The 27,186-nt window shown below is 36.1% G+C and overlaps 1 protein-coding gene across 9 annotated transcripts in view; it reads right to left on the reverse strand.

The window, feature by feature from the left end:
* Positions 1-27,186, reverse strand: part of ZNF143 (zinc finger protein 143) — a 48,981-nt gene that overhangs the window by 4,704 nt on the left and 17,091 nt on the right. For 4 of the 9 annotated variants that reach the window (XM_026104493.2, XM_064513025.1, XM_026104492.2 and 1 more), the window contains exons 7-16: positions 23,433-23,507; positions 18,593-18,712; positions 17,287-17,362; positions 15,741-15,866; positions 12,452-12,631; positions 11,019-11,246; positions 9,587-9,735; positions 7,740-7,901; positions 6,766-6,912; positions 4,784-5,532 (exon numbers count right to left, since the gene is read on the reverse strand). In XM_026104493.2, the coding sequence (XP_025960278.1) occupies positions 5,449-5,532; positions 6,766-6,912; positions 7,740-7,901; positions 9,587-9,735; positions 11,019-11,246; positions 12,452-12,631; positions 15,741-15,866; positions 17,287-17,362; positions 18,593-18,712; positions 23,433-23,507 (1,347 nt within the window). In that variant the 3' untranslated portion in view covers positions 4,784-5,448. Of the gene's footprint in view, positions 1-990; positions 4,132-4,783; positions 5,533-6,765; positions 6,913-7,739; positions 7,902-9,586; positions 9,736-11,018; positions 11,247-12,451; positions 12,632-15,740; positions 15,867-17,286; positions 17,363-18,592; positions 18,713-23,432; positions 23,508-27,186 lie in introns of those variants that run through there. The other 5 variants (XR_010389488.1, XR_010389489.1, XR_010389487.1 and 2 more) reach the window with 4 other exon arrangements.

Consider the following 27,186-nt stretch of genomic DNA (forward strand, 5'->3'; position numbering starts at 1 on the left):
GATAGAAATCAAGACTTCATATCTGCAGTTAAAACCCTCAAAATGTCCAATGCACATAATACTAACTACTCACTACTAATTTACTGGTATCACTAACCTTTTTCTTCTTTTCCCTCAGGGTATATGCAAAACCATAAAAAGGGCATTTTACTTTTTTCAGATTTACTAATACTCATTTTAATCATCTCTTAGGCACATCATCTAAAATAAGACATTTTGCAAGCATTTTTTAGAGATGCAAGTCAGAGCCTTGTAAGAGTTTCAAGAAGCTCAGCCACCTTCCTCCCATTAAAATCATCCTCAGAAACCTATGTACATTCAAAAATTGGTCTCTTAAAGCAAATAGCAGCTAATCCTGTCTGCCCCACAACCATTCTTGTACTTGCTGATTTTTCAGAGTCATTACAACTTATATTCAAATCTAAATTAGCTCTACATCGAAGCAAAAAACCCACTGGAGATATAACTTTGGAGCATCGCGGTTTCTCCAGAAGCTTTCTACAGCCATGTGGTGGTTTCTTTTATGCCAAGAGACCATCCGGGTTTCAGGCCGTCCTGTTTTCCTTATCTTGCCTCACTTAGATGCCTGCTCAGAATCCTCTCAGCCAAATACTACAAAACACTCAAAATCAAGCAGTAATTTTGATGGAGAGCCAAAAACTCCCCAGAAAAACAAGTGAAATACAGCAGCCAATCAAAGAGGCTTATCGGTTTGTTAAGTCTCAACCGAAAGGCTGGTGAGGAACTTAAAGGACAGGGTAACATGCTGGGGCTTTGACAGTAACATACAGGACACTTCTTTCTTTTAGAAAAAATTGCGCACCATCACTTGTGCCCTGAAAATGTAAATGTTTTGCTACTCCTTTGGGAGCAGCAGAAATGATCCAAATAGAATCTGTTATTCCTTCAGAACCCGAGAAGAGGGAGATTTAAGGCGGTAACATTTCCAGTAGAGAAAAATACACAGAGAATGGAGGACAGAATGCTCGCTTGTTGATATAAGCTTTTATGTTTATTGGGATAATTGAAGTCTTCTTTGATTATAAACCTCAGTTGAAAAAGTCTAGTATCACATTCCTGATGGGGTTAGGTGTCAGCCGGTTACTATGGTGACGGTCTAATTGCATTGTCTCCTTTGGACAAGTGAACTTTGCTAGCAGAATCAAAAATAACATCAAAGGAATCTCAGAACTGTTGGCAACACCTGAGCTACCTTTTTAAATACACATGAAACATGGCAAGAAAAAAAATGCTCATTTATATTCCTTATGTACAGTGCAATTTACTATTTATGTATGACAGACAAGAATTTTGGTAAGAGACTGGCTCTTGATTTTTTGGTCTCTTGTCACATTGGTCCAAACTTCAGAAGGTTTTTATCATTGCAGGAAAAACATTTTTTGAGGATCTGATGTTGAAATATACATTGCTTTGCAAAAACAGGAGTACCTCAATATTAACAGCCAGCTGGAGTTTAAAATTTGCATCTGAAAAAACAATGCGCGTATTAATTTTTATATTTTTAAAGACAAAAATGATACAGGCTGAATAAATATATTTTTCAAGTTTCAAACAACTGAAAAGTGATAGCTGAACAGGACACAAGTTACCCTTCACTTCCATTTTCTTTACTCCTTATTGCTTACGAAAATCAATTTGCTTCCCACCCAACTGTCAATAAAATTTCAGATTTGTATTATATTTAATAGCTGAAGAATTTTACGGAACACTTTAATTCTTCTGTACATTGAATGATAATTCAATGACCAAGTGAGAGCGACAGAATTGGAACAGGTTGTGTCACAGGGCACTTCTGCTTCTTGGTATGTAGGACCTGTGGTCAACCTAAGGTGCACTGTCTTAACTGAGCTCAACGGCTGTAGATGCCGGATTCAGAAACTTTTCCTCATACTCTTCCCTCCCTACCATCTTCTCCTGGTGGTTAAATACTGATTAAATAGCTTCCTGTCCCTGGGGAAGGCTCACCGACTCTGCACTCCGGGAATAACACAGCATACAGAATGATTTTTCAGTAATATAGTACAGCATAATCATTACACAAAAAAGCATCCAGTCAAACTAACTTCTCCCTGCAGTATGACTGAGGGTTAGGAACTAAAATAAAGTTTAGGAAGAACTGCCTTCCAAGCTGAGACATTTTATCTGGACTATTAGGTCTCTCTCTGTTGTATGCTAAGCAGACACCACATGCCTTTTCTCCCACACTGTGCCTGAATATCTCTGGTATCAGTCAGCTGATTTGTTGCTGAGATTAATTATGCCATCAGGGATTATGGCTTTTTAAAACTTTGTTGTCAGGCTTCAGGATTTACTCTTATAAAAACACAGTCTCCCAGCTTCAGCCTATTCATGTGTGCTTTGGCATTAGCTCTTTAAGGTAAAAACTGCCCTTTTGTTATGTGCCCTGTGTCTGGCACAATAGGTCATCAGCCGGGAGCACCAAAACAATTACCTCTCTCTTTTTACTATCAAGACAGGCACTAAGCTACTGTAAAAGCAAAGCCTGGAGGTGGTGAAAACCTGTAAGACCATTTAAAAGGGAAAAGCTGATTTTAGAAGGGAAAAGTTGAGTCTAGAGATGTTTTATTTTTATTCTTTTAAGGGATGAGTTGATGTAGGCCTGGAATTTGAAAGGAAAAAAAAATTGAGAGTGGGGAGTACTGTAAGTGTGGGAGCCGATTTCTAAGAGGGAGTGATACAGTAAGTTGCTTTACTTCATAGGATCCCTCTTTTAGAAATGAATTGCTTCCCCTACTGTGCCAAAGCATTCACTTTGAGACAGAACTTTCAATAAAGAGGAGTAAAATCTATGGGGAAAGGCAAAAGTTTTCTACTGCCAAACACCCAGTCCTTTCGGGAAATTCTTTGTTTCCTCCTCCTGAAATACTTTTTGCCAGTCTTCCTATCTAACATAATTTCATTCTGTATGACCTCTGCTGCAGAACCTCCTGATACTAACAACCAGTATCTTCTTACTCAAAAAAGTTCCTTCCGTTCCTGTCAGATTGGAAGCAGGGAGGAAAAAAATCACACAATTTTCTCCACAATGAAAATAATATTGTCTATTATGCATACAGACCTCACAGCTAAAATACATGTAAGCACCTCTGCTTCTCTTTAAACACAGAGCAGTCTAAGTTGGCCTGTCTTTTTTATTCAGCACTTAAGTTTGTTTTCCTTTATAGAGGTAGCTAACAATATGGAAGCAAAACCTGTGACTTGGGAGTTTTAAAAGAATAACTGATAAGATACAAGTCAGAGAAATCACTTAAAAGAAGTTACAGCTTTTCCTAACAGAGCTAAATTTGAATGCCTTGCAGCAAACTAATTGAAATATGAATGAGGAAGGAATATTCACATTGTACAGTGATCAGAAAAACTCTTGGGAAACAAGAAGAAATAAGGACTGAAGTTACTTCTTTGCTAAATCATTTCCAGTCATTTCCAAAAACCGTTAGCAATGAAATTTAAGAAAAAACTGTTTGAGCGTTCATGTCAAATATTACATCTTTAATTTATAAAATGAGCTAAGAAACTAATCTAGTTGACAGGTAATTAATCCTTTTTGCATAGTATATTTATCTTCATGGGATATCAGATATTACCTAAGACACTTCAGGAAAACTAGTGCTTAAGTGAGTAAGCAGCCTCAGTCCTATACTTAAACTGCACATTTCCAGGTTTTACTCTGTAGTGGATCCAGACAACAGTCTTTGTTTTATCCATATCTGTCCCACTGTACTGTAAACATTCACTGCATTTTTCAGTTGGCTATCTGTATGAGAAACCCAAAAAGCTATAACCAGTTTTGATACAGTTAGTCACACTAAATCAGCTACATACTATTCAATGTTGGCCTTTTTGAGGTCAAATACTTCTAAGTACATAGTTAGGGACTTTTATTTTTATGGTAAAATGTGTACCTCACAATACTTATAAAATGCTTACTTGATAAGCACTTCATCCGGAAGATTTTTAATTCTTCTCTTGAGACGGTAAAAGATGAGGCTTCAGTTTCAGAAGCTGCCAGACTTGGGCTCTTGACACTCATCTAAAACAAACACTGAATCTTACATGAAGCCAAAAATTTTGACTTGCTTGACGAGCCTACTAACAAGACAAGAATAAAGACATTTTTTGGTATAAAAAAGTTTAAAAGGTACCTTTTACTGTATGTGTTAGACGTATCTACAATGTTTTTTTTTCCTTTACAGAATGATAGGTGAAGAGCGCTGTACTAACATCATCATTAATTAATCCCTTTTTTCTAGTAACTTAGGTCCTGATTTTCAAAAGCACTGATTATCGGCATATCCTAGGTAGTGAATGGTGGCTGCAGGCACTCATAACTTGAAAATTAGACTATTAGTGCTTGTACTTATCCGGCAAACACACCATTTGAAAATACTACTTTTAATAACAGGTAGTTTACTTTCTTTGTCAAAATCAGTTGACTAATTACTATGTTAATCATTCTTGTAGTGTTTTAGAATGCTTAAAATTAATAGCCATTAATACTAAATAGTTAACATACTATAATGGATTATGATCAAAATTCATATGCCAAAAAACTAAGCTTACGATAAATAAACTTTGGAAAAATTTATACAAGGCCGTAAATAAAAACTTCATTCTCACTAAAAAGTAAAACTGTATGTCACATGACAGTATCATCCTATCTAGACAATATAATCTTGTTATACTTATTGCATCATAATTTGAGGGTAACATTTGAAGTAAAATATGTAAAGAAACGAAATCATTAGATTTACTTCCTTTAATATTGAACAACCAAAGTTTCTCTTTTGTACATAATCCAATTTAAAGATAATATAATTAGCACTTCCAGCATTAACAGTCTGTATTTACAATGAATGAGATGGGGTGGATAATCTAAAGAGTATTCAAATCTGTATGAAACAAATCAAAATATGAAGATTTACAGTAGGCTCAAAATCCAAGACTCTTCCATTTCTGGAAAGCAATTTAAAAGGCTTTTGTCTTCTTTATTACTTGTAAGGGTTCCTGAAATGATGATTTTGTTATAGTATTTTAAACATTTGAAATCTTCAGTAATGCCTTCATTATTTGTACATGACATTAAAAATTCATTCCAATACTTCTATTTCACTTTTCACTTGCTTGTAGACCAGTCTGAAATCTGATGAAAGGATAACAAGGAAATTTACTATGTAATCCTAATTCCATATTCCTGAATATACAATGGTTGGAAGTAGATGATGTCAGTCCATTCCAAGGGTTATGTACACAAAAGTTACAAAATGTTCTTCGCTCTTGCATAAAATGTGTACACGGTATCAATGAGCGGGGAACTTCAAAGTTTTTATGGATTGCTGCTGGCATGGACCTTTGTTGATTGAAAATAAAATACCTTTCAATCTATTGTTCTGGTAGCAGTGTTAGAAGTTAATCATCAATCCCTGGTGTTTCACCCTGCTGTATTCTGGAGGCTATTCTAATGGCTTCTTCCAAAGACTGCTGTTCTCCAAGCTGAAACAAACGCATTTAAACATAAATAAATCCAAAATGTTGCATAAGATAAAGGATATAAATTTATAAGGAAAAATTAAAAATGAAACCAAAGACCTAGATACCAATCGATATTTTAACACAAGTAAGCAAGATCAGTTTTGTCACACCTCTTTTGAGTAATATATACTAGCACCTATCTAGTCAGTATGAAAATACAGATACCCTCTGATAGCAAAATAAACTGAGTTTCGATACATCTACAAAATACATTTTCTTCAAAGAATTTAATTTAAATTTAATTTACTATATCTTCTAGATTTAAAATTTGCAAAAGCTTCTACTTACCTACCAATATCATATGTAACAAAAGTAATATACAAACACAGTTAAATTGTTTGAGGTAGCATACTGTCAATCATTTACTCTAGATGTTTCCCTCAAGCTTCCAGTCAAACATGATTTTCTTCCCTCTAAAAAAACTATTTACAAAAATACTTGTCTTAGTTTTGTTTTCAGTTCATTTCTAGCCAGAAGTCCAATTTGTCCAATTGTGCTTGGTTTCTACCTTTTTCAAAACTGGACCAAATTAAATTAAACTTCTCTTTCATACCTAGAAATTACTTTCATTGCAGTGTTTAGACAATGTGAGGGACTGCTTATGGAAACTGCTGCTTGCACTGTACTGGTTACACAGAAAAACAAAAGGTGACTTTCCAGAGATTTTTTATTTTTAATCTTTCTGCATAACTGCTTACGTTTTAATTTTCATTATTAGCACTTCAGGCTTCAAATAGCACAGATGCAGTTTGCCAGATGACTTGTTTTATCTATATAGGTAAATTCATAGCAATTTTCCTTTGAGAGTTTGGCATTCCTGATCAGCTTAATATGCAATGTTGAAGGATGAATGAAACTGCTTTTCCAGTGGAGACCTATGACTCTGAAGTACCATCTCACTGAATATATACGTCATTCTTCCATAAAAGATTCATTTGGCCTCAAGTTCGGCCCTCTGCCCCTTTGTTCTTTTTTCTGATTTTTTTGTTTCTTTTGAAGTTATACTAGTTGATTTGGAAAATAAGGTGCTTATTATTCCTCTTCCTAACCCTATATACTATTTAAAATATAAGATGATATGGTTATGTGACTATTTTAGCAGGGGAGCCAGATTTATTAGATTCATTTTGTTACATGACTAGGAGCTTCTGTCTCCAGAAATAAGAAACATTCCAAAAAAGGTCATCATCTTACCTGTACTGCAATCTGCGTCCCATTGGATGTAGCCAACAATGTAACAGGTCTAGTTTCTGTAGTCACTAAATGGTGCCCATGTTGCTGATGTCCCATTTCAGATGAGGCACTATGAAATGCTGCTAAGTCTTGAGCCACAATAGCAACCTTCAAGACCAAAGGAAGAGAATTAACTGGGTTATAGAACTGTTACGATTACTGACCTCATACAATAGTTAACTTCAAAGCTACCATTATTTATGAGAATAATTTTATTCTGCAAAACACATCAATTTTTAAGAAAGGTTACCATCATGTTGTTTCTTAAAGTTATCTATTAGGTCTCAAAATACAAATATCCTCAGAAGTTCACAGAAATTCAGTATCTGTGTCTGTAAGCCTGTGATTATGTATGTGTACAGAGCATGCTGACTAACAAATACTGTCATTTTCACATGGCTCATTTTTACAACATTGGAATGAGTTTTAAATAAAAGAGGGATTAAAAACTGTATGACTGTTTCTACTAAAAAGTAAGCTACTGTAGCTGTATATTAAAAGCAAAAATGCAAAAAATATACTTACAAAAATGTTTCCTCTCTGCCAAACAAACTACAGTCCCATAATGATAAGTGATAAAGAGCGAGGATTCATACTGGACTGCGTTTTTAGCTCTGCCACACATTTGTTTTGTGACTTAGGTAAAATGCTTAGCATCTCCATGTCTTATTTCACCTATACCTAAACGGATTATTTGATTGGTACCTAAGAAATTGTTCTTGTTCTTAATGTTTCTAAAAAATTCTGAAATATTCTGATGTACAGCACTAGAGAAGAACACGTCATATTATTATGAGGAAAATGCTAGGGCCAGGTATGGGAGACTGCTCTAATTAAATAGATCTATGCGAATGGTAATCCTGTAATTGTTTAGGTGTCTATTTTATGTCATATTACAATGGAACATTACATATATACACAGAAAAACATCTGACCTGCTGTCCTTCAGTGCCTTCTGCAGTAACCATTGCTACAGAATGTGTTCCTGAAGAAGAGATGACGGCATCATGGGCAGGGACTGTGATGGTGGTGCCATCTTGTGTTACCATAGTGATAGTATTTCCAATGGCTTGCATATCAGCCTGAGATATGTTGACCTGAAACACAAAATCATTTCTGAATTAAAAAAGGTTTAATTGCTGCTTGAGTCACACCCGAGTTTTAGCTTTCGGCAACATAACATATGTTTATAGGTAAAAACCCAGGATCTGTAAATGTTTCTATATAAGTTTTGAGAAAAGATGTCACACATTTAAAATATAACAGTATTTATCAAATAAAGTCCTGCTGGTTGGTAGTGCAGTTTCTTCATTTGAAACAAAATGTGTAACAATCCAGCATGAAAAGGCAACCTGTTCATTACAGCACTGATAAAAATATTGTAAGCAGTGTTTTCAAGTAACACATTGGCTATTGGCTTTAATAGCTACTATTCCACTTCCTGATGGGCATGCTTTCATGTATTTCCTGAGAATCACAGTCCCTCTTTGGCCTAGTCTTTCTTTCTTGAACAAAGAGCCCTCACCACATTTATCATACTGATGGGGATCTACTATTCCATGATCATTCAGACACATAAACCTGTTTATAGAAATAAAACTACGGCTCAGTAACAGCAAAACTAGGCATACTTGTCAACAGAGTCTACAATTCCATGTTCATCAGATCATATCCCAAATAACTGCATGAGAGATTATCTATGGGTATGTCTTACATAGTGGATAGTACAACTCACAGTAGTACCACGTGACATATTTTTATCTTAATGGAAATCTTAAAAAGGCCTCTATTGGTTTAGAAGTTAAAACATGAATAAAAATAATGATATGAATTTTTTATGTCTCCAGTGCAAGATGCATTAGGGCATCAGATATGATATGTGATTTGACATGATGTATGATTTATAAGGCAATAAAACATCACAGAACTAAAGTCAAGCTGAAAGGTAATTTAAATAAATGTAAGAACTCCATGTTAAGGATTCTGCAGGCCTTCATTTTAGAGTGGAAAAACGCTGGTTACTTAGCACTGCTGCAATGTTTAGGGCCTGTAATATAACAGCCCCCCTTAATATTTTGTCTCTGATTCTGATTTAGAAGACATTTTTCATATGCATTTCAACTACTTTCTCAGCTGAAAGATAATTTTTCCCCATACGCCAGGGCTAAACAAGACGGTAAACAATTATGTCTGTGTTGAAATCCCCCTCAATGAAATTGCATATAAACTCTTTAAAGAAAACAAATTTTCCATAGGAATTATCACAGCATTCCTTATCCTGGTCCTCTCTTGTTTATGTTAGAAATGGTAAAGGACTGCACACTAACAAGCACCTTTTAAGATAGGCAGGTGGGCTAAAAGATTTTATCTACCAAAAATGTGTGCAGATAGATGACAGAGAATATAACAACCAGATATTAATTATTTAGGGAATTCTGGGAAATCTCAGAAACTAGACTGTATACATAGCAATTGTTTTAATAGCCTACTGTGTGAGCAAAATGGACTTGCAGAGTTTTCAAGACTGACAAAGGTAAACATGTATAGCGGAAAAATCTAGCTTTGTATTAATACAGTTTCAGATGTGATATATGGCTTAATTTAGGTACTCCAGAAGAAGCCCAATCCTAACATATGCTGACCCAGCTCCAAAACCATAAGAAATCTCAGTATGTATTTATCAAGGATCCTAACTGATGTTAGAGAGCAAGTGGCGTATCTACAAAGAGCAGCCTCAGTTCTCAGGGCACTGCTGCCGTTCTCCAGCACGGCGGGTACTTACATGCTGGGTTCCATCCTGGGAAATGAGCGCTACTTGTTGACCTAAGCCTGACTGAGTAACTGTAGCAACTTGTGCAGAAATGACATCTTCTCCATCGACACCTGTCACATAGGTTATCTGGGAGCCTTTGAGAACATCTTCACCTTGACCTATTTGATACAACAAAGGCAAGAAGGTAGTTTACATACTCTAAATACTGGCAGGAAAGCTAAATGACAAGGATTAAGTGGTAGTCTGGGTTGAAGGTTTTAAACGCTACAGTGGAAAAAAGAGGAAAAAAAAAGAAGGAAAGATACCAAAATCAAATCATAAAGTCCCAAATGACTGTTTTTGGAACCTGGGGTATAGCCTTTTAGCAATGAGTTATAATACATATAAATACTACACATTAAGAAAATATGTATTTAGTTTATAACCAAATAGCAAAATGGTAACAAACATTTTGGATGAATTCATTAAATGTTAACTTCTCCATACTAGAGGCTTCTTGCAAGCACAACTGGCAGCTTATTAAAAGAGTTATTCATTAACAAACATACAGAAGAATACAGTGATGCCTTTGTGCGAAGATTTAAATAAGTTTACTATCTTAATAAATGTTTAACCTCAGCAAATGCAAATCTTATCACTCCCTTAAAAGTTGGCATCAGAATATAGCAATTTTTTTGCTTAAAAGGTATGCAATGCAGTTTCCCAAATACACGCAGTAAAACCACTTTTCAGACCAAAACCGTTTACGTATGTTTTTCCTATCCTCAGCCACATCTAAAATCAGATTTTGGCAAGTTACATTTCTTCTCTCACAATATATTCTTCAGTCTGATCTTTTATGATCACAGAATTCAATACCCATGATACCATGAAAAATATTTTCTAAAGAGTACTACAGCACGTGAGATTATTTTCATTATTGCCTCTACAACAGTCTATAGAAGCTGCTATTAACTTTACAGCAAAATAGCTCAGTATCAGAGTGCTGCACAGACAGATTTTTCCTTCTCTCAAGGCAGTGCCTTTAAACCTGCACAACAGACTGTCACCAACTATGGTGTTATACATATTCTTGGAAAACCCACTCAGAAAAATCTGGTATACTGCAAGTATAAACACTTCAGACTCTTGCAGGTTCCTTCCCACGTTCATGTTTATAGCAAATCTGTTTATAGCAGGTTTGCTGGGACCGCAATTTAAATTTCTCTTGTATCCTTAGCCTCTTACAAACTGAGTTTATGATCTGCTCAATTACTCGCTCAGTTTCTGTTTACAGGTTACCTACCATATTAAAAAGTCCCATGAAGAAGTTAAATAACTTTATTAAACACTTCAGATTTTTATCTGTGGTTTTCATTTCCTTGGTTATGAAGAACAGCAAAATATTATCCAACTCATTTTTACTGTTATAACAGGAGATTCAAAGACTACAAACTCTAACCTGGAGGTGGCTCGAAAAAGGCCTCTTGTTCTTCTTCAATGGGCTCTGTGTCATTGTGTGCTGTTCGCTTGTGCATAGCAAGTGTGGAAATCTGCTTGTATGTTTTTCCACAATGATTGCAGTTATATGGTTTGGAATGAGTATGTACAACATGGTGTTTGTATAAACTGGAATACTCTGTAAAACGTTTATCACAACCAGGAACTGTACAGACGTAGGGCTTCTCCCCTATATGAAAAAACAAAAGGCATAAAAACAACTTTATCTAGGATACACACAAAAAATTGTCAACGAATTTGTAGGCATTTAGTGACACACCTAAATTACCAACCATACTCCAATTTCAGTGACAACAGTGAAGCTCACCAAGTACCAGCACAGCATCTTGCTGTCTCTTTTTAAAACTACTGCCAAAAAAAGTTGGGCCTTTTTCTCTCCCTATCATTCCATCTAAAAATGTCCTTCAGATGAAGACAGAATGATAGTCTGAAAGCTGCAAATTACAGAATCTTTAGAAACTGACACTAAAGATGAAAGCAGATGCAAACTGCTTCACTGAATGACACAGCACTCCGGCCTCCTGCGAAGTCAACCTTAACATCAGTTTGGCACAGTATTGACAATTTTGTCCCTTCTATTCTTGGAAGCCCCATACTTTTCCTCAGTTATCAGCTACATTGTTACACTAGCACAATTTCACTTACTTTTGAGACTTTATGCTCTAAAGAAATCTATAGGAAGCATATGTTTCAACAATTACGGTTTAATATAAAAACTTAGCACTTAAAATCAAGGAAACAAATGCAAAAATACATTATAAACTAAAGACATAATCTGAGATATAAAACTTATCTCCATTAAACTTGTCAGTGCTTCTGTAAAACATGTAAGGCTATACAGATGGTGGCTGTCACTAACTTTTATATTTTAGAGCCTTCTAATTTGTGCATAAGACTCTCCCTGCCAACCAAACCAGGTAATTGTTTTCACCTCTAGTCTAGGAATGTAAGGTTTTGACCACCACTCCAGCAGTAAGGAAAATATAACTGGAATGAAAGAGTGACTCACAAAGGCAAGCCAAATTCCAGCTCAGACTTGTACTTTACTGTTACTTATTTAAGAAACAATTTACAGTAGAGGCAAGCCCCAAAACCATATTAAGAATTTAGCCCAATGTCCACCGAAGACAAGGTTTTGCATTGGTTTTAAAGAGCTTTGGATCCTAACCAAAATTATTCTGCCTTGAGAGCAAGGTGCGAAAACTAACTGCTTAACTACAAGCAGTGGAAGGAAGATGAGGCCCAAACGAAAGCACCAAGCCAGGACACATAAAACTGTCTATAGCCCAGTTACAATGCATCAAAGTACTGCTCACAAAGGAGAATGACACAGCACATTGCACTTCAAAATACTCCAAAACATAACTCATATACCTGTGTGTATTCTCACATGATTCTTATAATTAGTTGCACTGGCAAAAGCTCTCCCACATCCTGGCTCTGTACAGTAATAAGGTCTTTCGCCTGTATGTGTCCTGATGTGAACCTTTCTAATATTAGATGTTGTAAATGACCTGCCACATCCTTCAAATGGACACTTAAAGGGTCTTTCACCTGGGGGAGAAAAAAAGAAAGAAAAAGCACACATGCAAAAGTTATAAAAGAACACAAAAATTATTAATTACACTTAGACTGAAGGCAGGAATCTAAAGCTATGTAGTTCTCTCTTTGAGAGTCTCCATCAGAAATACCATGAACATGCCGCTCGAGACTGCTCTACTTTTTAGCCAAATCTGGCAAAGCTTAGGAAAATCGTACAGATGGTAAGCTAAATTATCATGCATTTAATTAGTATTTTATGATGTATAAAATAGACTCAATTGTTTGGAATAGCTTCCACACAGTCTGTATTCTAATGTGCATTTAACTCCCCCAAAATTCATATACATATTATACAAAAGAAGTGTATCACACCATTTGTACATTTATCAATTTTACTTCATAACACGAAAAGAATCCATTCATGATTTAGCATATAACCAAAATATGGACAGATTAGTAAAATTCATTATAGAAAGCACTTAACCTACAGAAGCAAAACCAACTTTTTAAAAAGACACAGCCCAAAACTCAAATTTCAAACCCCCAAACCAAATCAATTACAATTGTCTTTTTTAAAGAAATCTATTTGTGTAATATAGATTTAAATACATTAACTTATATCATTCCACCAAAGCATTTCATCATGAATGATAAGGCTGATCCCTGTCTACTATACCCTTCAGCTCTATCAAACCACACAGAATCACCCACACGGGGCGAGCGCAGGGGCTTAAGGCAGAATCCCCACCTGACATGCTACCCCATTGCGATTTCACCCTTCCCAGAGCTAAGTTCGCTCCACTCACTGTACTGTTTACCAAAATGAAGAATCTGAGAGCAAGAGAGGGCAGATCATCACTACAAATACAACATTAAGTAGTTAAACACAGAAACAGAAAAGTCCTGATAGAGACATTAATACCACGAAACTCCAAAGTAGTTAGCTTCTTGGCAGAGGAAACTATAACTCACTCCTCAAGGCAGCTATTAGGGAAAGGTTTTTCAGTTTCCTGCCAAGGCGGTGTGCGTGTGTTTAAGTGCACACGCCTCAGTGTTGTGTTGCCATGGCTCCCCTAATCCCTGCTTCAACACAGAACTTCAAATTACAGCCCGCAAGGAGCAAGGCTGTGCAGTCCACCCTGCGCAAGGCCAGCCCCTCCCCGATGGCTACAGCAGGGTTGTTCCTAAGGGAGGCCTGCAGGAATGTCACCCGGCAGGTCTGGGAAGCTGGCCTCATCTTTCTAATGCACTTCTTAGAAGAGTGACCTGTTTCCAGGTGACTGCAATTTCTGGTAGTAGAAATGCAAAGCAAGTCAAAACACTTCCAAGCTCTACCCAGGCCCAGCTGCAACACACAATAGCTCAACACTGATCTCTGAAGACGCACTCTGCCACGTGGCGCAACTTCCCACACGACTGGCTTTTCTGACACTAGGATGTACCAGAAGACAGGGGGGAGATATGTCTGGGGATGTCGTGGAAGAACCTGATGCAAGCATTTAATGGCAGCAGAAAGTGATACTGGACTGCTTGTAACAGAGAGGGAAAAATCACTCTGGGCTCAAATGGGCAGAAAATCAAGAATGCTAACGCTGCTCTACATGATAAAGGAATGAAAAGGCTCCAAAGCCAAGGCAGAGAGGGGAGAGAGCCCAGACCTGTTTGCCTCCATCAGCTGCACTGTTGCAACCTGCAAAGCGTACAAGTGTACATTGCTCCATCCATCCACAAAAAGGACTTCGTGCAATTTTTCTCTTAACTTCTTGAAGAAATCCCTGAATTCTGATCCATGGACTGCTGGGAGTCCATGTTTTACTAATACTGTTCAAAGGGGTGAATGGTAATGTAAAGCTGGCTTAAGTCTCATCTCAACTACTAAATTAGAATAAAGTGTATTAAATTTCCAAGTAAACTTGTATGATCATAAAAAAGTTAAAAAAAAAAGTCTACAAATAATCACTGTTGTCTATACTATAGAAATCTTTCAGTTTATAGTTTGTACTTGATCATACTACACAACAACTTCAAACAGTTCTGTTCTACAATTGAAAAGAGATGATACTTTTATGTCCTCATCCTGATGTCCAATTTGACATCAACATAGCACTAACCGCAACAGACAGTCTTTAAATATGGAAGTCTAGGAAAGCAGAATTATGTTAATGTAATCAACAGCTTTTATAATTTTTACTGCTTGCATTCTTTTGTTTTTTCCCTGGGCATTGCCCCTCTGAATCTGAGAAAAAACTCTTTCTTTCATTCTTTTTTTTAATCTCTAAAATTCAGAGAGATGAGTGGAAAAACTTGCAGGTGTTCTAGCAAGCTAGCAGGTGAGTTAATATACTTAATGGAATAACATAGGTTAGTAAGTAGTAAGAGGTTATTCTTCCTATTTTTAGGCTTTTTTGTGTTTTTTTTTTCCAGCTCTCAGGAGCAAAGGAGACATTGCACAAACTTGTTTGCACATATGTTTGAGCGCCTACAGAGTTTTGTGGAGTGCAGGATATGCTATCCAGAATTTATTTCTGTCTTGGCTTTCAAGTGACTTTAATTAGACAAAACATAAGATTTTATTTTTTATACAATTTGGAAGTTTTAATAACAGTTGTTTTTGCATTATATTTGTATTCATTTTTCTGCTGTCAGAAGATAAGGGAAATCAGGATAATAGCAATCTGAGAACTGTCAGACTTCATAAAGCCAGCATGCAAGTTATCTGAAGACACCAAAACGTAAAAATATTGATGGAATTTCTAAAAGGCGAGCTGCATTACTGAGGAAAAGTTCCTTGTTCTGTTACAGTTGCAATATGAATACCTTCTATCTACAAAGAAACTACAGAGGCACCAAGTGACTCAGTGACAATGCAAGGGTTACACACATTGCTCAAAGTTAGTGCGTTTGTAATGGCAGTGTGAATGCTTAAGCACTTTTCCAAGATACACTGCATGCTGGATTTGCAGTAAATGCTTACCATGCTGAAATGTTGTTGAGCTCACTGGGCTTCAGAAAGAGAATATACATAGACTGATTTCATAAGTATAAAGTTATAAAATGATCAAAGAGAAAAAAATCCACCTAATTTTAACCAAACAAAAAAAAAAGCAGATGATAATAGTACCTGTGTGTGTTCGGATGTGTTTCTGCAGGTCTCCTGAAGTCTTGAATGATTTGGTGCAATTTTCTTCTGTGCACCGATAAGGTTTTTCACCAGTGTGTGTTCGGACATGACTTTTTAGCCCATACCCTGAAGATCAGAAAGGATGTTACAATAGTATACATACCAAATTAAGATACTCAGAAATCACCATGATCAAAAGCTATGCTTGCCATTCCAATCAGGAAGCTCCCTGATGAGTAAAATTTTTTATCCTACTCTTCACATGCTTTTCATTCCACCACACAGGACTGCAGAACTTTACACACAGTTTGGAAATTCTTTCTTCCTTTATTTATGAAGAAAGTATACTTCCATAATGCTTCTCCTTCCCTTCAAAGGGATACATTGTTATGATTATAACATGTAGACAAATATTTATTCAGTCTTCTGAAGAATTTGTGTTTTCACATGCACTTTTTTTCTGTCTCTTACCACTTCTATCATCAAAATGGCCTTTAATTATTAGCTCATACAGCGATCAATACCATTAATGAGTCAACAGTAAGAGTTCTACTGCTATCCAGGCTCTGAGTCTATTCTAATTTTTCTAAACCATATTATTAGCATCATCACATATACAGCTGCCAACAGACAGTAGTCATGAACAATCTTTAGCTTTAAAATTACTTTCAGGAACTCATCATCAAAAATACCACTAGTCTCAACAGGCTAAGGCCCCTGTAAATTATTTTGCAGAGACTATTTTACCAAGATCTTCCCTTCTCTACTTTTCGGGAAAGATTATGACCAGAGAACCCTAAAACAGCCATTTAAGAAAAGGAATTTGAATCTTGTGTCCACAAGTGATTATATATTTCTACAAGATAAAGTCAGTCTGTAAGAAGATGGCACCTGCTTTAATTTCACAGTGTGCTCTCAATACATCCCTATAGCAGCTGAAATTTTTAGTTCTGATTAGTTATTAAAAACATGAAGGATGTCTACCAAGCTGCACACACACATCTAAAATGATCCAACCCAGTAAAGTTTCTGCTATTTAACCCAAGAGCATTCAGTACTTAAAACGTACTTGATCAACAGCAAGGACTGCTGATCTAAAGTGGCACAATAGCTCTCCTCAAATGTATGATATTAATAGACAGAAAGGTGGTTATAGCCATACACCAGTCTGCTGCAATGGGAGATCAGATATTTATCCACAGCCAACAGGTTCAGCTTCCTATTATCACCTCATTTAACTTATGCCATTAGTTTCATGTCAAAAAAAACCTGTTTCTTTAAACTGATGGTAACATGACAGGTGAAAAGTAAGGAAAAAAAGTGTTTCACCTCCTTCCTTCTCCAGTAACTAAGAGTTAAATCCTCTGTCTTTTCTATATACTGCATTAGCTGGAATGTTGACTTTTTTTTTTTGCAGTTCTCATAAATGAACCCCAACGAGGAACACGTTCTTTACCCAGCAGTTAAAAAAAAGGCAATATTAAAAACTTATTTTTTATAAAGACAAACACTAACAGACAGGAGGAACTAGTGTACAAAACATTACCTGTTGCAAATGCTTTACCACAGCCTGGATGTTCACACTGATATGGTCGATCTCCTGTGTGTGACCTTTCATGCACCTACCAAGACATCCAATACACTGACTCAATGAAATGTTTTATCCAATTCCATCACCCCAGAAACCTTATTCTCAAAGACAATATATTTTGTTTCTCTTCCTAAGATTCATATTCAAAAAGCATCTTCTTTTTAAATGGATGATAAAAATTGATGAAATAGGATAACAGTGTTTTCCCTAAAACTAAAAATGTCTCTTTTCAAGGTCTAACCTAATGCTTTCAAGTCCGTTTTACAAAAAACATTTTTATAAATACATGCAGAGCAGCCATCAAGCAACGACATTAAAGACAGCATGCATGCATGCCACTCTGATTTTTGACTCCACTGAGGCCTTCTAATGATCCTCTTGTATTGCATGAAAGAGTGCAAAGGTGTGCTCTACAGCAAGCACACCATTTTAATGTATAATCCATAAAGCGTCAGTTACTCACTGACTGCAGACAGTGTTATCAGAGGCAAAGATTCACTGCAAGGAGTTTACCTCATCTGCATGTGATTAGCTCAGCCTAAACTGGTATGTGGACTGCTCTACAGCTTTACTGTTTCGGTAATTCCTTTACTGAATTAAAAAAGAAGGGAACTAAGGAGCTGGCAGCTGTAAAGAAAAAATGCTCCAGCTTTTCACTTTGAATATTGGATTGGTTTGAAGAATTAAACTTCGTGTTATGATGATAAAATCTTTCAAAAATTTGTAATTTTTGCTGGATCATACAAAAATGTAAATTAGAGCTAACAAAAAGTGAACACTGAATTTCCAAATTTCTGTGGCGCTGCTGTCAGAAGCTATTTCAACAGCAGATTTCTTACATGCTGGCAATATATGAGCTGAACATAATGGTCACGTATCTGCCTCTATCCTGCTTTGACAGCCAAATGAATAACATGAAGAGTCAACATTTTTTCCTCATCATTCAAATTATGGTGCGTGTGTTTTATATGACATTGATAGGCAAAGAGGGTATTTTGCTTAGTCAGTGAATGTAGTCTATTTGATGATCAGTTTTCAAAACCAGCCTCATCTCAGAACACTAAGCAAAATCAGCTCAACAACTGGGACAATCAATTCTTGTAAGATCAGCCCAATAAACATTTCACAAAACAGCATCATTATGACTGGCTCTTTGTTCACTTTCGTAACTTAACCATATACTTTGTAAAAACAACAACAAAAAAAAACAACAAAAAAATCATGCCTGCACAGCACCAATGCTCATTTTACATATTGTCACCTTAAGATGGTGAGCTGTTGTGTACAGTTTTCCACAGCCATCATATTCGCAACGAAAAGCTTTCTCTCCACTCTGCTGAGATTTTGCAGTCACTCTTGTTCCATGTCCTTGCAAGACAATCTAAGTTTAAAAAAAATCATAAAAATCAAAAGAACAATATAACTGATCAGAAGACTCATACATTGTTATTTTCTAGTCATGTCAGAGCTAATTCTAACAGGTTTCTTTTGTCTGTCTTTGCTAGGCCAAGTGTTTCTTAGTCTTCAAGAAGTAAAATACTTTTGTTTTTTTGGTCAGCATAATTTTTAATGAAAGGAAACAGAGAAACTGTAAAAAGTAAAAAGCCAGTAAATTTAATTACATAAATTAATTAGTCAAATAACAACAAAGACAAAATAATTTAAAAAATAAGTCCAGTGGTAAGATGACCAAACTAGTAGATAGAAGAGTAGATACATCTACTGCACAGGTTCAGTTCCTAAGGCAGATCAGCCATATTTCAGAGCACCTTCACAGATAAGTTCATGCAAAGGCCAAACAATAATTAAATGAACTTAGAATGAGCATTTTTTGAAAATGAAGGAAAGCATTCTTGTACTTTGTCAGTGATGCATGTGTTTTGATCAAAGGAGAGTAGCATGTAGCACAAGTTACTAACTGTAATAATTACTACAATTAGTAATTTGTGCTACATTCTACTCTCCCCTTTTTTGCATGTTACTTCAGGAAAAATGTAGGAAACATTCATACACTGACTCAAAAAAGAGGCAGAAGAAACCCAAATGTAAACATTTTAATTCAACTGTACGCAAAGTAACCAAAAGAATTTTTAAAAGTCTATCCTTATTTTAAACTACACCCCTTTGCATGGATCTAATTCCATTCGAAATTGTCAAAAAACATTTCACAGAATCACAGAATGGTTGAAGCTGGAAGGGACCTCTGGAGATCATGTAGTTCAACCCCCCTGCTCAAAGCAGGACCAACCAGAGCAGGTTGCCCCATACATATCCAGTTGGATTATGAGCATCTCCAAGGATGGAGACTCCAGAAGCTCTCTGGGCAGCCTGTTCCAGTGTTTGACCAGCCATCCTGGACTCCTCTTCTATCCAGGACCTATCTATCCAGGATCCATTCTATGCCATGGGATTCTTCCAAACATGTCCCTGAACAGGCCAGAGTCTGCTGTCCCGAAGTCCAGGGCTGTGATCCTGCTATCTGCCTTCTTCCCTTCTCTCAGGATTGTGAGTGCCACCATCTTACGGTCACTGCACACAAGGCAGAGCAGAGTTGACCTCCTCATCCCCAACTAGTTCTTCCTTGTTTGTAACTATCAGGTCTATCAGAATCTCTTCTCTTGTTGGCTCCTCCATCACCTCTGTTAGGAAGCTGTCATCCATGAACTCCAGATGCCTCCTGGATTGCTTGTGCCCTGCTGTGTTGCCCTTCTAGCAGATATGGGGTTGGCTGAAGTTCCCCATAATGCAAGACCTCCTCTGGTTGTCTGAAGAAGGCCTCATCTACTTCTTCCTGATCTGCGGTCTGTAGCAGACAACGTCACCACCCACATTGGTCTGCCCTCTAATCCTGACCCCTAAGCTCTCAGCTGGCTCATCACCCTTCCCCAGGCAGAGCTCCATGCATTCCTGCTCCTCTCTCACATAAAGGACGACTCTCCCTCCTTGCCTTCCTGTCCTGTCTTTCCTAAAGAGTCTGATCCAGCCGTTGCAGCACTCCAGTCCTGTGATCTATCCCACCCATATCTCTGTAATCCCAATGAGACTGTAGCCCTGCAACTGCACACAGACCTCTAATTCCTCCTTCAGATAAATCAGAAGTTTGAGTCAATCTTAAAACAACTTCCCTAAAGCATTCTTCAGAGAAAGTTGCCCTAACACCTTCACACTGTTCTTAAGACTAAAGATGCAAAACTGATTAAGAAATTTGAAGTCCACTCAGATGTACAGCAACAGTTCAAAAAAGCTTCTCCTGAACCACAGGGAAAAATATAACCTCATGAATCAAGAAATCCATTACTAATACTACTATTTAACCCACAATATCATTCTCCATTAATCACAGAAGTCACTTTATTACATAAAAGATACATGGAGAAGATGCACTGGTAGTGCACTCTTGGTTAAACAACTGCACTTAAGCATTTTTGGATTTGACTTTCCTGTCAGTAAACTATCTGGTATTTCTTTGCTGTTTCAGTATATAAAAATATTTACATAGCTAAGATCAGCTATAAAGCTGAAGTATTCTAAAGTTTAAAAGAAAACTAAAATATTTCTGTAATCAATATGTTATTTCTAATATCTGTAAGGAAATAACCAGAAATATTTTACCAATATTAACATGGATACAAAGAGCAAAAAAATCTAAAACAAATAGAACACTCAGGAAAAAAATCATTTGGAAATCATGAGCATTTGTTTGTTCAAACAACTATCTGCAGAAGTATGCATTACCTTTGTAATACATTAGTTAATGTGAGTTGAGGATTATTAAGAATTCAGTTAGTGTTATCATTCAACAAGGACAGATGTAGTGTTAACATTATTATTCTTAGAAGATAATTCTGTCTAAAGAAATTAAAAAGTTCACGTTAGACACAAAATCAAAGAACACAGCAAATAAAGCACCTTTATAATGTGAAACTTCTCAAGAGGAACTGTGTCCTTCAAAATACTTTTAAATGGATAAAACAAAAAATAATTGTAAAAGAAATCACAAATACATCCTAACTGAGTTCAGAGAGTTAACAAAGGAGAAAAACAACAAAAAATACAAAGATCTCAAACAAGATTTTTATATTGTATACATATAAACGTCATTTGTCTGATTCTGCTCTTATTATGAACAGATGGGTATGACAGCCTTGAAAGGAAATAGCGTATCATATACATTTGGTCACACATATTCTTTTGTCCTCACACACACATATCACACTAAGATTCACAAAGAGGTTTTCTATTTTTCCTTTGGTGTGAAACCTAACCATATGCAAGAGGTTTGAATGATTACTCTGCAGCATGACATCTGTTCTGTTCTTGTGTTACTGAGGACTTAAAAAGTTTATAAACTTATTTAATATTATATCTAAACATAAGATTATCTCAATATATTATCTCAAAAGCAGGTACAAGTAGATATCTACTTGCATTAAGATATAATCATGGTTAAGATTTTCAGAAATTACTGAATTACTGAATTTTGGGACACTCAATTTTTGATTGGCCAACTGAGGTCACCTTATTGGGTAAGAATTTGAGACTAAGCCTCAACATCTTCTGAAATATTAGATCTTTTTCTGTTTGGAATACAATGCTGCATAAGATTGGCACATTTCCATGTGGCATACGGCTTGCCATATATGCATAAGATTAAGCAACCTCCGTATTTACTTTAATTTGTGCTGGGGCTGAGGTTGGAATCAATGTGTAACTGGATATTAGTTACAAGTCACTGTGCTTAAGAGGGTCTTATTACTTTTAGGCAGAGCCAACCAAGACCTTATCCTACTCTTCTTTGAATTTTGCATTTTGACAGAGTTGTATCCCCATTCCAACTGACAAGTGTGCAAAACCCAAAGATTTCTCAATTTCATTTTATGGAATATGTTCCAATACCGTAGATAAAGACAACTGCACAGCAAAATGTGCATGTGTTAGCTATTCTGTCTTTTCACTTTCATGCCACACAGCCAACTGGGGAGTGTCTTTAGCTTTAAACACTGTGGTACCTAGATTTTTAAACAACTTACAGAAAGAGAATTTTGAAGTCACTTTCAGAGGTTAGCCTATAATTCTTTCTTGGGTACTGTATCATATTTTACCTTGGAAGAGAATTCTCCTTCCTACCTAGTTCATACCCTCATAAATTAAATGAAAAGGAAAATCAGGGCTACTTTGATGACCAAATCTTTCTCTGTGCAATTACTTTTTCTCCTTTTGATTTTGCCATTTGAGCATGTGAGGGTAGAAGGTTTTTTGTAATTATTTTTGTTGTTGTTCATAATTCTTTGAAGACAAGAATACTTTTTTCTTTCTTTTCCTTTTATAGAGTATTTTATGATAACAAAGACCGCTTTCCTTATGTAATTTTATGGATCCCTGGTAAAAACTTGAAACTTCACAAATTTCACCTGAATTTTCCATTACCCTTAGAACTTTTAAGTTAACACCTTCATGTTGAAAAACTGTTACAGTTCTATAGTAACACCACAAAGGCAGCAAACAGAACTGGAAGTATTGCCCTGCTTCTTTAAGGGTTTATTGGGAGCAACATCCTCCTCTACTGATGACTTACAAAACCTGCAATAGAAGTGGGGGATTTAACAGAGCAAATGGAATCAAAATAAAGCACCAAAGAAAGAACAGTTGGAGGCATATGCCTGGAATTGGGTCTCTGAGAAGAAAATAATTCGCTAATTGATCCAGTGTTGCTTATGGTTTAAGGACTATAAAAAGTAGGTTCATCCTCTGGAAAAGAACTTTTGCATTACTTAACCTCTCATTGATGAAATTCTCAGGGGAAAGAGTCAGCCTGAAAATCTTGGAAATTCAACATGATTTTTTACTTACCTTTCAAGAGAAAAGAAAAAGAACAGAAAACAAGAAGTATTTGAAGATCTTTATAAAATCCTGTGAATGGATATTCCACAAAGTGAAAAATAAAACCTAGCTGCATAGGTTTGAGGTGAAAAATTCCTGAAGGGTAACAGCAGACCCTAGTTCGTGGCTAAACAGAACTCCTACTGTACAGGTTGCTGGGCACAGAGAAGATAGAAGAAATAGATATATTTGAATTAATTATTTTGTATTGTGCTACATACCTGCATTTTTTTATCTTGTTCATTTTCACCTATCATTCCTGTGCCACTTACACTGTCATTTCCATCAATAGACACCTGAAAAATGAAGTCAAGATGGCAAAAACATTTACAGGCTATTTTTATTTATCTGAAAAACAGAGGGTTACAGACACTTCCTAAGGGCTTACTATTCCACAGCTCTCTAGCTCCCTCTTGAAACATGGTTATCCTATAGTACACTAACTTTAATGAAAGTCATCACTTTGAACAGCTGCATTATATAATAGGTATAAAGGTGAGCATCTCAAGGTTGTCTTAAAACAAGGAAGAAAAGACTGCAGGAACCAAATGCATTAAATTAACAGACTGGAAAAAGTATTATAATAAATTAATAATACCGAGTTCTGATGGGAAAAAAATTATCTCTTTTAGAAAAGGGATATATCTTTCATTCTCTGCTTAGCAGAATTTATTTGTTTCAAACAGCACAACTCCTTTGGAATCAAAATACCTGTACAATATATTACATCTCAATTCAAGATAGTAAAATTATGACAGCTAAGTAAAGACTCACACATTGCTCCAAAGATTTATTTTTTAAAGCAGTCTACATGAAGAGAAAGATGCCTCTGCTTTCCAAGGAGCTTATAAAAATATTGAGTATTAGACATTAATTTGAAATTATTCCAATAAAAATATAATTGCCCTAGTTAAAAAAACCTCTCAAGTACATCAGCTCAAAGAGCAATGTCTTCTTAGTCACTGTAGAAAAAAATAATTTAAAGTACACTTTACACAGTTTTCCAATCCCTTAACTGCCTCTGGATTGAATACAGGCTTTTACAATACACTATGCATTCATTACACTGAAGGCTGAGACTGCTGCATCTAAATCTAGTCTAAGTGATCTTATTCTCCTTTCAGACAGTTTGGCAGGAATGCTAGCTCAGCTGGTAAGCCTATGCCTTTTCACTAAGGAGGTCGCAGCAGGCTTCTGAGAAGCTTAATGGTTGTGTAAAGGGTCCGCTCAAAGCATCAACTATCAAAGTTTCCCTTGGAGACTGAAGATGAGATTGTCCAGTAAGAGGTTCTCAAACTGCAGAATCTTTCTAAATTAGATGATTTTGAGCAATATTCTTTTGCTTATGGAAGGGAAGTATGGATTGCAACTTTTTCACAGTTTCATTATATATCCTCTGACTTGTTCAACTAAGAGCAGTAATCTCTTTTCTTCCTCTGGTTACTCTGGGAGGAAGGTGGCATTGCCATAGCCTCAAATTAAGAGAACTCTAGTTAAATCTCCTTTGCTCTTCAAGCGTTACACCTAAAGCAGAAGGAAGAGGCAATGAAAAATGTACATGTTCCAATACTGCCAGTGAGCTTCTGCGTAGCCTTCTTGGCTCTCTCTGTACGCTCTCTCTCACAGAGTTCCTACACTGATCTTGTGCTGCCCACTTATCTTTGCTGTTTCCACCTGTTTTGTAAGGAAGGAGAATGGAGAAGAATCACTATCCTCCAAATACTCCTTATTTTCTTCAAAGTGGTTTTTTTTTTAATTTTGAAGAGAAAACCTTCAAAGCTAATGAAAAAAACAAGACACACATGATCTTAAACCTTTCTGTAGATTTGGGAGAATTCTGCCCCAAAGGAAGACCTCTGTTTGCTAGGGAGATAGTTGCTATCTGAGAAATTTAAAGAGTTCCTCTTAAAAGACTGTCTTAGATTCTGAAGAAAGATTTAGTCTGCCTTCAATTAAGAACAGAAGAACAACTAAAGGTCCATCTAGTGAACCATCTTGCTTTCAAAAGCAGCCAGCAGCAGATGCTAGAGAAGAGTTTAAGAACACGCCAAGCATATAGTGATACATTCCCAGAAATATTCTCCCAACCTTCAAGCAATTTGTGGCTTAGGAACTTCCTAAACTACAAGTCACATGTTTGTATTTAACAGCCCTGGACACATTTTTCTTCTATGAATTTATCTAATAGCTCTTTGAATCCATGTTAGCATCCACAGTATCCTACAAGAAGTAGTGCCATGGCTTAACTTTGTGCTGTTTGGAAAAGCATCCTTCCCTTGTTGCTCTTGAACCTGTCATCTACTAGTTTCATTTGATGTTTCCCAGTCCTCATACTGGTAAATAAAATGACAAGTCACTACCCTTCTCTGTGCCACTTAAAATTATATCCTTGCCTCACATATTCCGCATGTTTGCTCATCATTGTTGTCCCTTTTTGTACCTTTTTTGATTTTCCTATACTAGCCATGATGAATACTATACACTACCTCACCATGAATTCTACATGGACATAGAGTACAATCATTAAGCCACATTTCTCCTTATAAAGAAAAGGGGTATGATAATTGAGGTATTATTTGGTTTTTCACATAACACAGATGCAGTATGAGGAAGCTCATTTCTACTGTCTTTCCTTGAGGAGTTATAGCAGTACTTTTCAGAGTAAGTCTCTTAGATGAAAGCTTAAACAAAACAAATACAGTTTTTCCTAGATATACATAAATACACTTCAGAATATAAATTCACACTACAGAATTCAGAAACACATGTTGCAAAAATTAGGGCAAAAATGCAAATGTGTTGTTTCAAAATGCAAAATATGTCTGTTTCTTCTCAAAACAAAACCTTATTCCTTATTCTTACAACAAATTAAGATTAATATAGCTCCTTCTTAAAAAAAAAAAAGAAAGAGTAATGATTGCTTTAAACCAAAATGAAAGAACAGATGGGGAATTTGTAAAAGTTTGTCACTACAGCTCAGCTGTGCTTGAGTTACCTTTCCGTTTTATGAAATCTTAAGGCACAGGCAAATGTAACACAATCTGACTGGCTCTCTTAGGATCTCCTCAATTATAGCAAATAGAAGCATAGTGTTAAAAACAGTGTGTCAACCATTTAATTTTCCTAACTGGCCTTCTACCAAAATTTGACAGTACTGACTGATAGTAGAAGACAGATTTTAAAACTAATTCTACTCTTTTCCAGAGCAATATATGCACTGATGGTAATCATCCAGGAACTGGGACACTGGAAAACTAAAAAGTCATGAAAATTGCACTGCCTATTATTACAGTTACATCATGATTTACAGTTGTCCTTAAAGTATAAACTTTAATATGAGAAGTGCCTTGGAACTGCTGAAGTTCATTAGCAAACTACATGAATTTTGAGCACAACACTACACTTTTATTATGAAAAGTATGCATCAAAGAAGCTGTTCCAAACTCAATAGCTGACTAACCATTTATTTTACACTTTGTATCATGTGTTGTCCTTGTCAAATACACCAGGCCCTAGTTTTCTCAATGAAAAAAAAAAAACCTTAAAAGCTTTCTAATGGTATTTTTAGAGAAAGTAATTTACTTTTCTAAATCACTTTTCAAGTTAATCTGAGTCCACATCATTTCAGTGTTCAATTCCTTGATCCTTTTATGCAACACTGCACACTGGAGCTGCTCACGACAATGAAGCACTGTCACAACAATTTGGTGTCCTCTCTTTTGAGTCTAAATACACTCTTAATTGTCCTTTTATTTCTTAGTGTTATGGAAATTAGGCTTGTTGGCCACCATAACAGGGCCCAACCCTAGGTTCCCGCAGAAAAGTTCAGAGCCGAATCAAAGCAAATTAAATAATTAAATTTTAGTTACACATGTGCAGTAATTACAGCTCGAGCTGGGTGCCTCCGAAGAGGGACCCCACCAAAAAAAATTCCGGGCAATTATAGTTTTTTCAACTTAAGTTTCCCACACCTCA

The sequence above is a fragment of the Dromaius novaehollandiae genome, chromosome 5 (genome assembly GCF_036370855.1).
Source record: "Dromaius novaehollandiae isolate bDroNov1 chromosome 5, bDroNov1.hap1, whole genome shotgun sequence".
Taxonomy (NCBI): Eukaryota; Metazoa; Chordata; class Aves; order Casuariiformes; family Dromaiidae; genus Dromaius; species Dromaius novaehollandiae.